General features: G+C 35.4%; 1 protein-coding gene across 1 annotated transcript; it reads right to left on the bottom strand.

Moving 5' to 3' along the window:
- Positions 1-9,230: 9,230 nt before the first annotated feature.
- LOC143582085 (transcription factor bHLH95-like) lies at positions 9,231-12,891 on the bottom strand. Its single transcript, XM_077064729.1, has 3 exons — positions 12,562-12,891; positions 9,580-9,996; positions 9,231-9,504 (listed from the first exon to the last, which is right to left on the bottom strand). Exons 1-3 carry the CDS (start codon positions 12,889-12,891, stop codon positions 9,412-9,414), a joined length of 840 nt encoding a protein of 279 aa, XP_076920844.1. The 3' UTR covers positions 9,231-9,411.
- Between the last annotated feature and the right edge of the window lie 2,281 nt (positions 12,892-15,172).

Here is a 15,172-nt window from a genome sequence, read left to right as displayed (position 1 = left end):
ACGAATGCTCCCGCAACATTTATGGACATGATGAATAGGGTGTGTCGGCCAATGTTGGATAAGTCAGTTATCGTCTTCATCGATGATATATTGATTTATTCCAGAAGCGAGTCTGATCATGCTGAGCATCTGAGAGAGGTATTGGAGACTCTGAATAAAGAGAAGTTGTACGCTAAGTTCTCAAAATGTGCATTCTGGTTACGAGAAGTGTAATTCTTAGGTCACGTGATAAATCCTGAAGGGATTACCGTGGACCCAGCTAAGATTGAGGCGATAATGAATTGGAAGACTCCACAGAATCCGACTGATATACGAAGCTTCTTAGGGTTAGCTGGCTACTATAGGAGATTCATCGAAAGTTTCTCCAAGATAGTAGTACCGTTGACCGGTATAACCTGAAAATCGATATTATTCAGTTGGGGTAAGTTTCAAGAAGAAGCTTTTCAGGAGTTAAAGAAAAGACTCACGCAAGCTCCAATCCTTGCTTTACCCGATGGAGACGAGGACTTGGTTATTTGTACTGATACTTCGTATCGTGGGTTAGGTTGCGTGTTGATGCAACGAGGAAAGGTGATAGCTTACGTGTCTAGACAGTTGAAAGTCCATGAGAGTACTTATTTGACGCATGATTTAGAGCTAGCAGCAGTAGTGCATGCCTTAAAGATATGGAGGCATTACCTGTATGGTACTAAGTGTACCATCTACACAGATCATAAGAGTTTAAAGTACTTCTTTGAGCAGAAAGAATTGAACATGAGGCAGATAAGGTGGTTAGAATTTATAAAGGATTACGACTGCTATATTAAGTACTACCCTGGCAAAGCTAATGTGGTCGCCGACGCACTAAACCGTAAGAATGAGGAAGTCCTTGCAACAGTGAAGTCATACCAGCTTATTATGAATTCAAGCCTTTTCGAAGAAATCATCAAAGTACAATCAGAGGTGCTAGTAGACGAGAAGTTAGTAAAGAAAGAAAGAGTTTACGGCCAACAAGATGAGCTAATGGAAAACAGTCATGGTGTTAAGACTAGGTTTGACCGTATGTGGATCCCACGCCATGGAGATCTCAGAGGTCGAATCTTAGATGAAGCTCATAAGTCAAGATATTCGATTCACCCAGGAGCTACGAAGATGTACCAAGACTTGAAAAGAGACTACTGGTGGCCAGGAATGAAGAATGATGTAGTAGATTATGTCAGTAAGTGCTTAACTTGTTTACAAGTCAAAGCCGAACATCAGAAGCCTTATGAAAAAGTGCAACCGCTCGAGATTCCTGAGTGGAAATGGGAACACATCACCACAGATTTCATAACTAAGCTACCTCGTACAGCTAAGCATCATGATACCATCTGGGTGATTGTGGATCGTTTGACCAAGAGTGCTCACTTTCTGCCCATAAGAGAGGCAATCTCATCAGAAACGTTAGCAAGCTTGTTCATTAAAGAGGTTGTAACCAAGCATGGAGTACCGTTATCAATTGTGTCTGATAGAGATACTCGGTTTACTTCGAGGTTTTGGAAAAAGTTTCATGAATCTATGGTAACGAGATTGAACATCAGTACGGCGTATCATCCTCAAACATACGGACAGTCTGAAAGGACGATCCAAACCCTTGAGGATATGCTACGTGCTTGTGTTTTAGATTTTGGTGGAAGTTGGGATAATCATCTGCATCTGGCAGAGTTCTCTTATAACAACAGTTACCATTCAAGTATTGGTATGCCACCATTTGATATGCTTTATGGAAGACGATGTAAGACTCCCTTGTGTTGGGGAGAGATTGGCCAGAAAGAAATGGGAAGTCTAGAAGTGGTTCAAGAGACATCTTCAAAGTTTGATCAGATAAAGGCCAGAATGAAAGCTGCTCAAGACAGGCAGATGTCGTATGCTGATAAAAGGCGACGACCGATTGAGTTCAACATTGGTGACAATGTGATGCTCAAGGTCTCGCCTTAGAAAGGAATCATTCGATTCAGAAAGAGAGGAAAGTTAAGTCCAAGGTACATTGACCGTTTAAGATTTTAGATTGTGTTGGTGAAGTAGCTTATAAGCTGGATTTACCCGATGAGCTAGAAGGAATTCATTCAACCTTCCGTGTTTCTCATCTGAGAAATGTCTGGCTGACGACACGTCCCACGTGCCATTGATGGACATTGAGGTTGATGAACAGTTGAACTATATTGAACAACCGATCGAGATAGTGGACCGCAAGGAGAAGCAACTTCATCATAAGGTTATACCCATAGTAAAGGTGATATGGAAGCACCGCAAGGGATCGGATGCCACTTGGAAAGCTGAGGATGAGAAGCGCAAGTTTTACCCTAAACTATTTATGTAATAGTTCTCTTTAAGGAGGGAAGACTTGTAACATCCCAAAATTTCAATAAATAATATTTTATATGTTATCTCTTTTGATGGACAAGTTTACTTAAGATGGTAAATAAAATAATAATAAAGGATGGTAAGATAAGTAAGCTAATTAGATGGATTAATCATGGACTAAAAAGGAAAGATGGGCCTTGGGTCCATGGGCTTAAGGGAGTATAAATACCCCTTAAACCCTAAATCTTTCCATTTACATCCATCTTATCCATCTTATTCTCCCTACACCTCCATAACACACACAAACCCTTTCCATTTTCGGGCGCAAGAGAGAAAGACAAGAATCCAATATCGAACCTATCTAAATCCGGATAGATCTTTGATACGAAAGTTGGATACAAGATAAAGGTATGTTCTTGATCTTAAAGGTTATGTTCTTGATCTTAATGGTTACGTTTTTATGAACGGTTAGCCATGAAAATTGAACATAGACTAGATCGGGCCTAGTTAAATCATAAAGCTTCAAACTTGATGATTAATATGGACGTAAAGGACTCATGGTTATATACGGCTTATGAATGAAACCCTAGAACTAGCTTAAAGAACGTTTTAGGATTAAAGGTTCAATCATGATGACTAGAATGGGTTAAATCTTGGAGCCGTGAGCTTAACGGGAGGTAACAAATGAAAAACGGTTAAGGTGGTGGGGCTATAGATGATTAAAAGTATAACCATGGACTGTTAATCGTTATAGAATGGGTTTAAAGGTAGGAACCTGAGCTGAACGCATCTGACCAGGGTCTCGGTGACCTGAGCCTCCGTATGGGGTTCTCGGTCAACGCGAGAACTCGGTCAACATGGGTTTTCGGCCAATTGGAGTTCTCGGTGATCCAGAGTTCTCGGTCAATCATCGATTTCAGTGGCCATGTGTTCTCGGCCAAGAATATAGGTTCTCGGTCAGGAACCGGGTTCTCGGCCAACGCAAGGGTTTTCTACTGGGAGTTCTCGGCCACCCAGTTTGGGCCTGAACCCAGCTGAACCCAAATACTGTAATGGGTCGTTGGGCCTGACTTAGCTCAGTCCGCAAATTAAGCCCATGTTCTGTTTAAAACAAACAAGCCCAATATCTTAAGATAAATAACAAGCGCAACTTAGAAAATGATAAAGGGTTAATGGAAAATGCGTTAAGACTGTTAATGAAAATAAAATTTTTTCAAGCTGACCTGGCAGCTTAACCCCAGCCAGGGGCTCTGCCCCTTGGACCCCGCTAGGGGATACCGCCCCTAAATTCCCGCTACCATGGGCGCTGCCCCCGGACCACCGTTCGTTGTGGGTAATAATTAAACTAGAAAGATGATATGGATAGTGATAGTTAATTGATACGTGTAATTGTTATACAGTTAGTCGTGCACAGCTTAAGAAGGGAATAACGATAAACGGTGAACGCAACCGAATTCAGGTGAGTTTCTAGCCCCATTTCCTTATTATGTTTTTCGGGGTTGTGTGCAAACTCGATGTGAATGTTAATACACTTACCTTAAATGGTAAGTGTATGTCTTGATGATGAATGTGATAGTTATGAATGTAAGCTTGACAGTACGTGAACGACCTTCGGGTATTGCACGTATTGTTAAGGCAAGTATAGTGTAGTATGTACGATATGTGTATATGAATAAGGAAGTACGTACGGCCATGATATGTATGATATTAAATGTATGGATGTGATAATGGAGACGGTAATGAAAGGTAAGGTAAGGTTAAAGGGTTGCATACCCTAATAATATATGCTAAGGTTAGAGGGTTGCATACCCTAATAATATATGCGAAGGTTAAAAGGGTTGCATACCCTAATAATATATGCGAAGGTTAAAGGGTTGCATACCCTAATAATATATGCGAAGGTTATAGGGCGTAATGCTCTTTAAAACGTAAGGTATAGTTATGCAAGTATGAAAGTATGAAGTATGTACGAAAGTATGTAGTTATGAATATGTTGTATGTGGTATGATTAACTAGATCTCACTCAGCGTAGCTGACTTTTACTATGCACGCAGGTGAGTAGAATGAGGCAGCTGGTTTGAGCGGGGGCACATGGCAGAAGAATAAAGAGTCTAGCATCTGAAGACGTAGGACTTTTTTTTTAAATAATGTTTTTGATTCGAAAGACAATATGTTCGTTAAAGACAAATTTATGTATCTGATTGTAATGTTTATGAAAGTTTTTAATATTCCGCGAATGTTTTATTTATCTCTGATATTTAGAACTGCGTTTATGAATAAATCTAACGTCCAAAGTAGGGCACCGGTAACGGGGCCTTACACTTTCCATCATGCTCATCTGATAGAGTCCTTGCTTGCATTTACCCACCCTAATCAACTTCTTAGAGTTCAAGACCTGTATTACACAAAATTAAAGAAAAAACGTAACAACACAATGCAAATCATTAGTTAAACGACTTACAGATCAAAGAATATAACTAAACGATGGGACGTGTAAAACATTCTTAATTCGAATTCCATTGGATAGGATGCATGACCCTTTTCCTTCCACTAGAGAGAATGTATTGTTGGGTTTAGTACCGGGCAACTCACATGTATTTTTAAGATCATTATTAAACCAATAGAGCCTGTGAGTTATGTGATCGGTAACACCCGAATCCACAACCCACTTGTTACAAGTGTCGAATTTGCCTTCCATGTTTGCGATGGGTGGGGCCTCGCATTTAATTGAAGCGTCTTCATGAACAAATATTCTGAGGAATTGTTGGTATTGTTCGTTGTTTAAACCGGGAATATGGTTGTTCTCTGCTTCCACACAAGGCACTTTCGCCTTAGGTTGTTCTATCTTTATTGACATACTTTTCTTCTTGCATCTTATTATATTTCTAACGGTCTGTTGTGATTGAGCCAAGGCTAAAATCAACTACTTCACAAAAATATAAAGACCACCCCTATAATTTTTATTTTTCTTGTGTTTGCGTCAACCAAGAAACAGTGGTATATCAATTATTCAAACCACTACAATCATTCACAATGGTATATGTGCACTCTTTGAGAACATCAAATTAATCCAATACAATTGGTAATAATAAGATGTTTGGTATACCAATAATTGAGTTGTAGATGACGATAGGATTCTTTATTCTTGTGTGGTGGCAGCCGTGATGTTCAACTGTGGTCGCGGCTATGTTATTTAGGGTTTAGGTTCATTCGAGCGATACCTGCTCTAATACCATAAAGAATTCAATAGGTTTTTATATTTTTATAATATATATCATCAATACCCAAAGGGTATAAATACAAACACATAATAATAAATAAGAAAAACATCACAAATTAATATATTTTCTATATGGTTTTGTTTTCAGCATAGACATTATTCAACTACCAATCCAATATTATTTCACCATTAATGAAACATTAGCAACGAATTATTAGCTACAATAATATGAGATTGTTTCTCCACGTGATACATATTAACACGAACAATATTAGTGAGATCAATCAACGAGACACACCATAACTTTAATTTCTACAACAATCACGTAAATGATGTATACACAAAAAGCACCTATTATACGTGCTCGGCTGACGTACTCTTCGCCAGATACGATAAGAATAAGATCAAAATAAATGATATGGAGATGATGAAGCCTATGAACCAATTTGATGATGCTTTATCTGATAATCGGTGATGGTTTATGGTTTAATGAAGAACGTTTGGTGATGACTTAGAATGAAAAAAATCAGTGGCGTAACCCTAATATCATGAGCGATGTTTGTGTAAAACCACAAAAGAGGGAGAGGTTATGCTAAAGCGGGAGTGGGAAGTAAGTATAGCAGAATATGAGAGTGTGTAACCTCCCTAAATTGCGGCTTCTAGAAGAAATTTTCGGTATTTGAATGTTGATAACAAAAGTTGACTTTGAAGGACCGTGATTGTCCTAAAAGTTGATCACTTTATTCCACGTGAACATTATAATATATTTTTTTTTTTTTTTTGAAAATTGACTTTCATAAATAACAAACACCACCAACGACTATCACCAAGACGGAGAAAGACGCCGAAAGCCAAAAACCAAAAACAACAATCACGTTACATCAAATAAACACCATCTTTTCCAATCCACTATCCTTATCTTAGATCTATTTTTGTACCAAAGAAAACCCAAAGAGTTTATATCCGCAACCATTTCTACCACCTTAGTGTTCTTGCCCGAAAAAATCTTTTCATTCCTAGCCCGCCAAATCCTCCAACAAGTAATGATGACAATGCCATGAATAATCAATCTCTTGTTCCCCGTCGCACCACTAACCTTATGCACTTCCACCAGATCATTGACATGGAAAACAAAAGATCTAGGTATGTTGCACCATGAACCAATCGCATTCCAAACGGCCATAGAAATGAAACACCCGGTTAACAAGTGCTCGAGCGATTCCTCATTACTCTCACATAAAGCGCAACTATGATCATCACAATGCAAATGACGTCTAGCTAAAGCCTCCTTGGTTGGAAGAGAATCCAGAACGGCCCTCCACATAAAAATATTACATTTTTTCGGGACCCAATCGCTCCATTGAAAACCGAAACTCCCAGCATCCACAACGGACTGCACCATCCAACTTTTAATCGACGAAACCTCGAACTCTTTGCAGCTACCAACCGCCCAAGACCATGAATCTTCACGGTCAACCATCACCACCCCTTGAAGGAGATCTTCCAACTCTTGCTTCTCGATCACCTCCTGTTGGGAGCAAGGAGCTCTAAGCCAATCCCACACAATGCGACGAGAGGATCCAGTGACCACCAACCGATCTGCTAACAAGACATTTTTATGTTTTTCTACCGCATATAAGGACGGATACTTGTCCATAATCGGCGCCGAACCCAACCACAAATCCATCCAAAACCGAACTTGGCGACCATTCCCAACTGTGGCCCGGATCACTCTATTAAAACCCACACCATCAACCTTAAATTTGTTCCAAAACATAACACAATTCTTCCAAACCCCGGGAACCCCATTATTAACCGGAGCAAGCCCCCAACCGCTCGAGGACCCGTGAATAGACAACACTACTCTTCTCCACATCGCGTGATGATCGTTTAGAAATCTCCCAAGCCATTTAGTAATCAGCGCTTGATTATTAACCTCTAAACGAGCGATACCTAAACCCCCTTCTTTTATAGGTTTGGTGACTACCTCCCAAGCCACCCATGACATCTTCCTCACTTCATCCGAACCACCCCATAAAAACCTTCTCATCAAAGCTTCTAAATCATTGGTAACCTTCTTGGGTGCCTTAAAAAGCGAAAAATAATAAGTGGGAAGACTATCCAGCACCGATTTAATAAGGGTTAACCGACCGGCAATAGATAACGAATTAACTTTCCATTTAGAAAGCCTTTTCTTGAACTTGGACACAACCGGTTCCCAATTAACCACCCTATTCATGTTAGCGCCAACCATAATCCCTAGATAAGAAAACGGGATTCTACCCGGCTTACAACCCATGAAACCAGCTTGGATATCGATCTCACCATCTTCTACACCTACTCCAAATAACACTGATTTATGGAGATTAATCTTTAGCCCCGAACACAAGTAAAATATGCGAAGAATACGTTTCAAGTTATCAAAATTAAAAGAAGACCACTCTCCCATAATCATAGCATCATCCGCATACAAAAGATGGGATAAAGTAGGACCTTCATTAGGAAGAGTAATACCATGAAATGCACCTATATCACAGGCTTGTTTCAACATACCTGAAAAAGCCTCCATCAGAATAATAAAAAGAAAAGGCGATAGCGGGTCACCTTGACGAATGCCTTTATGACACCCAAATTCGAATGTAGGAGAACCATTAACAAGAACAGATGATCTGGTCGCCAACAAAATACCACTAATCCAATCACACCAGACCGAAGGAAAACCCATCTGAGAAAGAACCGACAACAAGAACTCCCAATTCACATTATCATAGGCTTTATCGAAGTCAATCTTGAATATAAAAATTCTTCTCTCCCTCTTCTTAGCCCAAGCAATAACCTCATTAGCCACCAAAGGGCCATCAAGAATATATCTCCCGGATAAGAAAGCCGACTGATGCTCTGAGACAATCTTATTCATAACCGTTTTGAGTCGATTCACTAACACCTTCGACACAGTCTTTAAAATACAACCAATGAGACTTATCGGTCTAAAATCCCCCAAAGATGACGGATTATTTACCTTAGGAATTAAGGTGATAAAAGACGATCCAACCTCCGAGCAAAAACTTTTAACACTATGAAAATGATCAAGAATATCCGCAAAATCCTTCTCGAACAACTCCCAAAAAAACCGAATGAACCTAAAATTAAAACCATCCGGCCCAGGAGCTTTGTCACTACCGCATTCAAAAACCGCCTTCTTGATCTCATGCACGGAAAAATCACTGATCAAAAAATCCGCCTCCACCGAAGACAAGACCGAAAACCCATAAATAATTAGACGCAATTGTTTATGGCCTACATCCCATACATAATAAACACGTGATCCAACATATTGTGTTAAGGCTTAGACCCGGGGAACATATAATGTGTTAGTGAGTCAATTTATGTTCAAAGATCCTCGTATGCGGCTTTTATGAAAAAGTATAATAGGTAGTGGCGGAAACAAAAAAAACTTCCTAGGGAGATTAAAAAGAGGTTCGGAGGTTCAAATCTCACCTAGGATATTGATGAGTGTATATGTTAGTGGTTGTTCAAAACAAAGTGTTGGCTAACACGGTGTCGCTCTGCTGCAAGCCAAGGCAGAAATGCGTAATGCTACGATGAGTATTTGGTAATATGATTTAAAAGCATGAGAGTAAAATAAGTACTTTCTTAAAGATTTGTTTGCAATGTTAGCGGAAACAGAAATTGATTATTGAATACAATAACTCAAGGTCTCATTTCAAGAAAAGCAAAACCATCCCATGAAAATGTAACTGGGAACAAGTTCATCTCATCAACATGTATGGTGATCCGCAAAATCGTATATTTTTAGCGAGCGTGCACTTTTGAAGACCACGAAAGAACCTTTTCAAGAATTATGTTGATTAAGAGTTAACCCACTGGGTTATCTCTGATGCAGCCTGCGTGTATATCTCATCATAATGAAACGTCTCCATAAATTTGTCACAAGCATTTGCCTAATTAATATTGCAAAAAAAGGAAACGAAATTAGTTAAATGTATAATATGACAGACGTATTAAACATTGCTTACTTGGGCATGAATCATAAACAAGCTCCTATATTCATCAGAAGAGATCTCAGCTGAAACAATCTCTAGCTTGTACTTCTCCAACACGAAGCAAATTGCGGTAAGTAGCCCAGGCTTAAGGACTGAGCAAACGGCAATTTGCGCATCTTTGCCACACACGTTTAATGTGACATTTGAAGAAATCCATGTTTGAAAACCCTGTGGTGAGTTTAATGGGAAGGATAATGAGGTTGAGCCAGACGCAGACACTTTCCCAATGTTACCGGATGAGGAACCCTGATCAGCTAAAAACGATTCCCTAGTGATTTTGGTGGATGGACCATAGGGCATTTCTAGCTTCTTTGTTTCAAGCTTTTTAAGGGTTTGTTCCACGGTTTTGATGTAGTTTATAGCCTCATCAACGACTGTAGCTTTGTCCGCCTGAAATAAGAGAGTAATTTATATTGAGTTAGAAAACACAGTAAGTTGCTTTAAAAATCCCTTAGAAATTACAATCCTTAAATTGCTTTATTGTTATGTATAGAAAAATTGTGTATCTATCCCCAGTTATCCAACAAATTAAATTGTGAAGTAAATACTGAAGCTTAAATGAGAAAGTGGTTTTAGTTAATATTTTTTAACGCTTTGTTTAGCTTATTGTCTTCTAGAATTTTTGTGGATCAAGAATCGGTTAGGGTAGGGTAGTTTATCGTGGGACTGTGGGAGGATTGGCGGGGTATCAATTTGTAATTGTGTGCGTATAATTAATGTATCTGTGTTTTGTGTGATTTGGTGGCTGTAAATATTTTGGCTGACTTTGCCTATCGTTTATAATATATACCTTTTAGTTGGTTGTTAAATAAAAAAGAAAAAAAAAACTTATTTTATTTTTAAATACAAAATAAGATGGATGATGAATGCTTATCAATGAGAAGAAAATTAATTTATTTAATTATCTTATATTAAATAATATTTTTTTATATATAAGGGTGTCAATTGTGTTTGGTTGGAGGGATGACGGATTGAACTGTATAACCTGAATATGACCCATATTAATTCGTGTACAAAACATCAATCTAACTCACAAACACTTAAAAACGTGTAATTAACCAGAAAACTATTAGTTTAGCTCATTTATTTGAGCATATACTAAAACTATAACTTATATTTTTTCAGTTTCACAATGAGTTTTTAGTAACTTATATATATACCAATAACATCAGTATTTCTTTAACGGTAAGACATCACCTTACTTGACATGGTAATCTAAAAAACTTCCAACAAATAAAAAGCACCCAGAGTACTAATTTTATAACTTAATCAGATTACAGGCATCGATTTTAGGTTGAGATGGACAAGCAAATTAAGCTTTTTAATCTTAATTTTCTATTGCTTTTCATAATTTGTATTAGGCATTTTGGCAAGAAAAATACAAAAAGAATATATATATTTTTTAAATCTATAATATATATAAAGGAAAAAAATCTCTCTAATTGCTTCATAAATTTTCTCGAGTCACCCGATTGCTTTATTTGTAAATGGAGATTTCTCATGCATTTGACCCGAGTTCATGGGTATGGGTCTCATCAAACCCTGATTGCCCTTAAATGGGTTATAACATCTCATTGAATTAAAAATTAATCTCACTAAATATTTGATGTGAAAATCCTATAAAATAATGATATACAAAAAATTAATATCTGATTTTTTTGAAAGATATTATTATAATTAAGAAACAATTTTATGATAAAAATAAATAAACGGGTCTTGAGTCTCACCAAACTCATATAGCTTTTAAATCGGGTTATAACATCTCTTTTATTTGTAAAACTTTTAATTATTAAACCATAAGTATATTATTAACTTCATACAATAAATAAAATAACATTTAAAAAATATATAAATATTAAAACAAATAATATAAAACCCCGTAATAAGGGATAGAAACTAGTGTAGATATAATTTTTGCTTTGAGTCGATCTTAAAAATATTTGATTACTTGATCAAAAGATCATTTGCATGTGAATTGAAAACTAAATTCAGTCTACATTTTTTTTCTAAAAATGTTGCAACTCTAAAACATATTTAAGGTGCTTAATGATTTTTTCTAATTATTAATTAAACATGCAACATGCTACATTTTTAAATAAAATAAAAAAATATTTTATGTGTTGATATGAAAGTAATTAAAAAGTATAAATGAAAATTTTTAATTTTTATAATTATATTATTATAGCCAATAAACTTTATATAATTAACAGTTACAAAATTAAGTGAACAAATAGTATGCGTTATATGCATCAATCTCTCATGTGAAAAACAAATTTTAACAAAAAAACAAATACAAGCATATAACATATAAAAACACAAAAGGTCCCTTTAATAGAATATGTGGTCTTAAATCTCGGATTTATAATATTCCGACATATGACATCTTTCTGAAACAACTTTGAATCCGAGGTTTTATATAACGGATTTGCAACTTCGAGAAAAAACTGAATCCGGTAAATGCACTTTTATATAAGAAAACAGTAGATTAGTTTAATAAATATTTTATAAATGTGGAAGGGGGATTCATCGTCGATCAGTTATATACCTTGTCTAGACGAGCTTAAATAACACTTGCTCAATATCAGATAAAATTGATGAAGTTATATATTTTTCCATTTATACCCACATCAACTTTAATTTGAAATTTTGAAAGTATTTTTTTTAACAGCCATTTAGATTACTGACGGGTCACTTACCAATCCAATCATTTTCATTTCAACCTTAGAAAGAAACCTAGCAAAGGTGAATTTTGAATTTTCGATGGTACTTACATCTTAAAAAATGTTTTGTGGTTTAATTTCTTACTAAGATATGGTAAAAATAGATAAAATTATTTGATATGACAGACTACATATAGAACCCATATATATAAGATTTCAAATGTGACAATTAGAGAACATATATATAATGAAAGAAGAAATAATAGACATGAAGATTCTGAAATTAAATTGATACCTTATGAGGGAGTTGAGGCAATAAGGCATGAAGTTGATGGAACATATCTCTCATTTTCTTTCTCCTTTCTCTCTCGGTCCAAATATGCAAGTCATGGTCACTTGGCACAAGCTCTCCTTTTGCCTTATCAGGACTCACCTCGGTGTCATCCTCGGTTTTGATCTCTTTTTTTATCTCCAAGGTATCGCCATTTTGTTTGTTACCACCACCAATAGCTGTTGCAGCCACTTCTTGCCCACCGCCACTTGAACGGCCACTAGAGTTTCCAGACATGACGACCCAAGGATAAGTGTCCCAGAAAAACCCTTCTTGGCCTACCCCTTTAACCATATTTGATTGATCTATATATGCAATGGAGAGAGACAAAGAGAGGAGAGATTAAGGAACTAGGAAGTAAAAGCGTGTTAAAGGAAATGTTGATTAGAAAAAATTGGCTTTTTCTAGGTAGCAATTATCTGACACTCTATCTCGTGTTTTGTGAATTAACTAAAGTTTGTAAAATTGACGAGATGAGAAATACAAATGTATGGATAGATTCCTTTAGTAGAGCCCAAAATGCCTTAAGCCATGGCCGTTTTCTACTTTTCAAGTAATAACTAATTATTATTAAAAAACTTATAACATAGTGATATCAATGTGTAACTTATTATGAGAGAGAGAGAGGGCTCAAGTCACATCGAACAAAAGTGTAGGTTTAAGAGTATGATTAATAATAATAATAATAATAATAATAATAATAATATATTCTAGGCTAATTGGTTTGGTTATTACCTCATACATAGTTACTTAAACCGGCTAGGAACATAAAATTAGTGTATATAAAAAACACTTTACAATTATGCTTAGAGCATCCACAATACGGGGTTTGTGGATAATAATAATAATATATTCTAGGCTAATTGGTTTGGTTATTACCTCATACATAGTTACTTAAACCGGCTAGGAACATAAAATTGGTGTATATAAAAAACACTTTACAATTATGCTTAGAGCATCCACAATACGGGGTTTGTGGATAGTTTGTTGATATGACAGGGGACAAACGAGAAGATGCAAACGAGGGCATTGTGGGGGTTGTTCGTGAGGAATGTTTGTGGATAGGGTTTGTGGTGGTTTTGTGTTGTGATAAAAGTAAGAGTTTCTAAAAAATGTTTGGAATCTGATATCTTTTGATACAACAATTTGTATAGATTTGGCATTGTGGTGGATGCTCTTATTGCTAGATGGAAGGCCGGTGCTATTAGTACAATAACTACATAATTTTGTTAAATATGTTAAAAGTTATGTATATTAAGAAAATAGTGATTTGCATTATTTCTTTATATTTTATGTATATCATTTATACTTGAATTAATATGTTTCTGGTATAATTTAACCGTACTATTCTGTTTCTTTTTATTGTATTTGTATACGTAGTATTTTCATAACAATTATTACCATAAATATATAAAAACATGATTGCCCGGCATTATTATCATTATAATTATTACTATTGTTATAAATATCTATAGTATTAAATATTGCTGTAATTGTCAAAAAAAAAAAGTTAAAAAAATACATTCGTTCACATGATCCGTCTACGGTAAAATAATATTTGTTCTCATCTATTTTTCTTAATTTAAGATTTTAGACAGCTAAGAATGTGATCATCACGACTGTGAGAGACGAGCGTTACACATTGATATGCAATGCCTACAAGTATTTACAAAAATATGTAATGATGGATTAGAGATGCCATAAAACCGTTCTTTACAATAAAACTCCTGAATTTAGTGTTTTTTATAAAGATAAAGTTCATGTGATAATCTTAAGTTTGTTTGGAATATTAACATAAATATATTTTCTAAATTTTATTTAATAAGAAAATGGATTAATCTATAAAATAGTAACTTATTTTTGAAATTGTTCCAGTCAAGTCACTCATAAAATGTTTTGTTATAATCAGGTCACTAGAGTTTACTTTGTTCTAATTCTAGATATTTTACCTGGATAGTAGGTTATGTAGATTTTTTTTCATTTTTAAATAGTTTGACATTGCAAAATATTGTTTTCAAAAATGAAAAAAATAGTAAAAATTGAGTAAAAAAGTTTAAATTGTGAAAAAAAATGAAAAAAAAAATCAGATTTTTTTTTGCAAATTTTCAGTTTTTTATTATTATTATTTATTTTTTTTGCAATTTTCCAGGTTTTCATTTTTTTCATTTTTTCGCAACTTAAAAATTATTTTTTTTCAACTTTTTAAAAATTATTTTGCAATGTCAAACTATTTAGAAATAAATAAAAAAAACATACATAACTTGCTATCCAGGTAAAATATATAGGATTAGAACAAAAAGGAAACTTTAGTTAACCTGATTAGTACAAAATATTTTATATCTGACTTATTGAACAATTTCAAAAGTTGGTTATTATTCTATATATTATAAAAGTTGGGTTGGCATGCTAATAAGAGTGAAAGTTTGAGTTTAGTTTGGTTGTCTTGGTTTTGATGTTGTGGCCGACAACGTCCGTGTTCTACCGACCAAATAAATGTCATTTTAGATATTTTTATTTTTTTATATTTTAATCTTTGTACATGTTACTTTGAATAATTTATTTTTTGGCTTTCAAC

This window comes from Bidens hawaiensis, unplaced genomic scaffold, assembly GCF_021521415.1.
Source record: "Bidens hawaiensis isolate Kalapana, Puna unplaced genomic scaffold, B.hawaiensis_p1.1 tig00031441_1, whole genome shotgun sequence".
NCBI classification, from domain to species: domain Eukaryota; kingdom Viridiplantae; phylum Streptophyta; class Magnoliopsida; order Asterales; family Asteraceae; genus Bidens; species Bidens hawaiensis.
This window is presented reverse-complemented; position numbering and strand designations above follow the sequence as displayed.

Bases quoted from the DNA above. Each gene is read 5' to 3' on its own strand.
- LOC143582085 (XM_077064729.1), bottom strand. From the start codon at position 12,891: ATGGTTAAAGGGGTAGGCCAAGAAGGGTTTTTCTGGGACACTTATCCT. The intron at 9,997-12,561 runs GTATCAATTTAA...CTCTTATTTCAG, and splicing joins TGCCTCAACTCCCTCATAAG to GCGGACAAAGCTACAGTCGT. The intron at 9,505-9,579 runs GTAAGCAATGTT...AATATTAATTAG, and splicing joins TGTTTATGATTCATGCCCAA to GCAAATGCTTGTGACAAATT.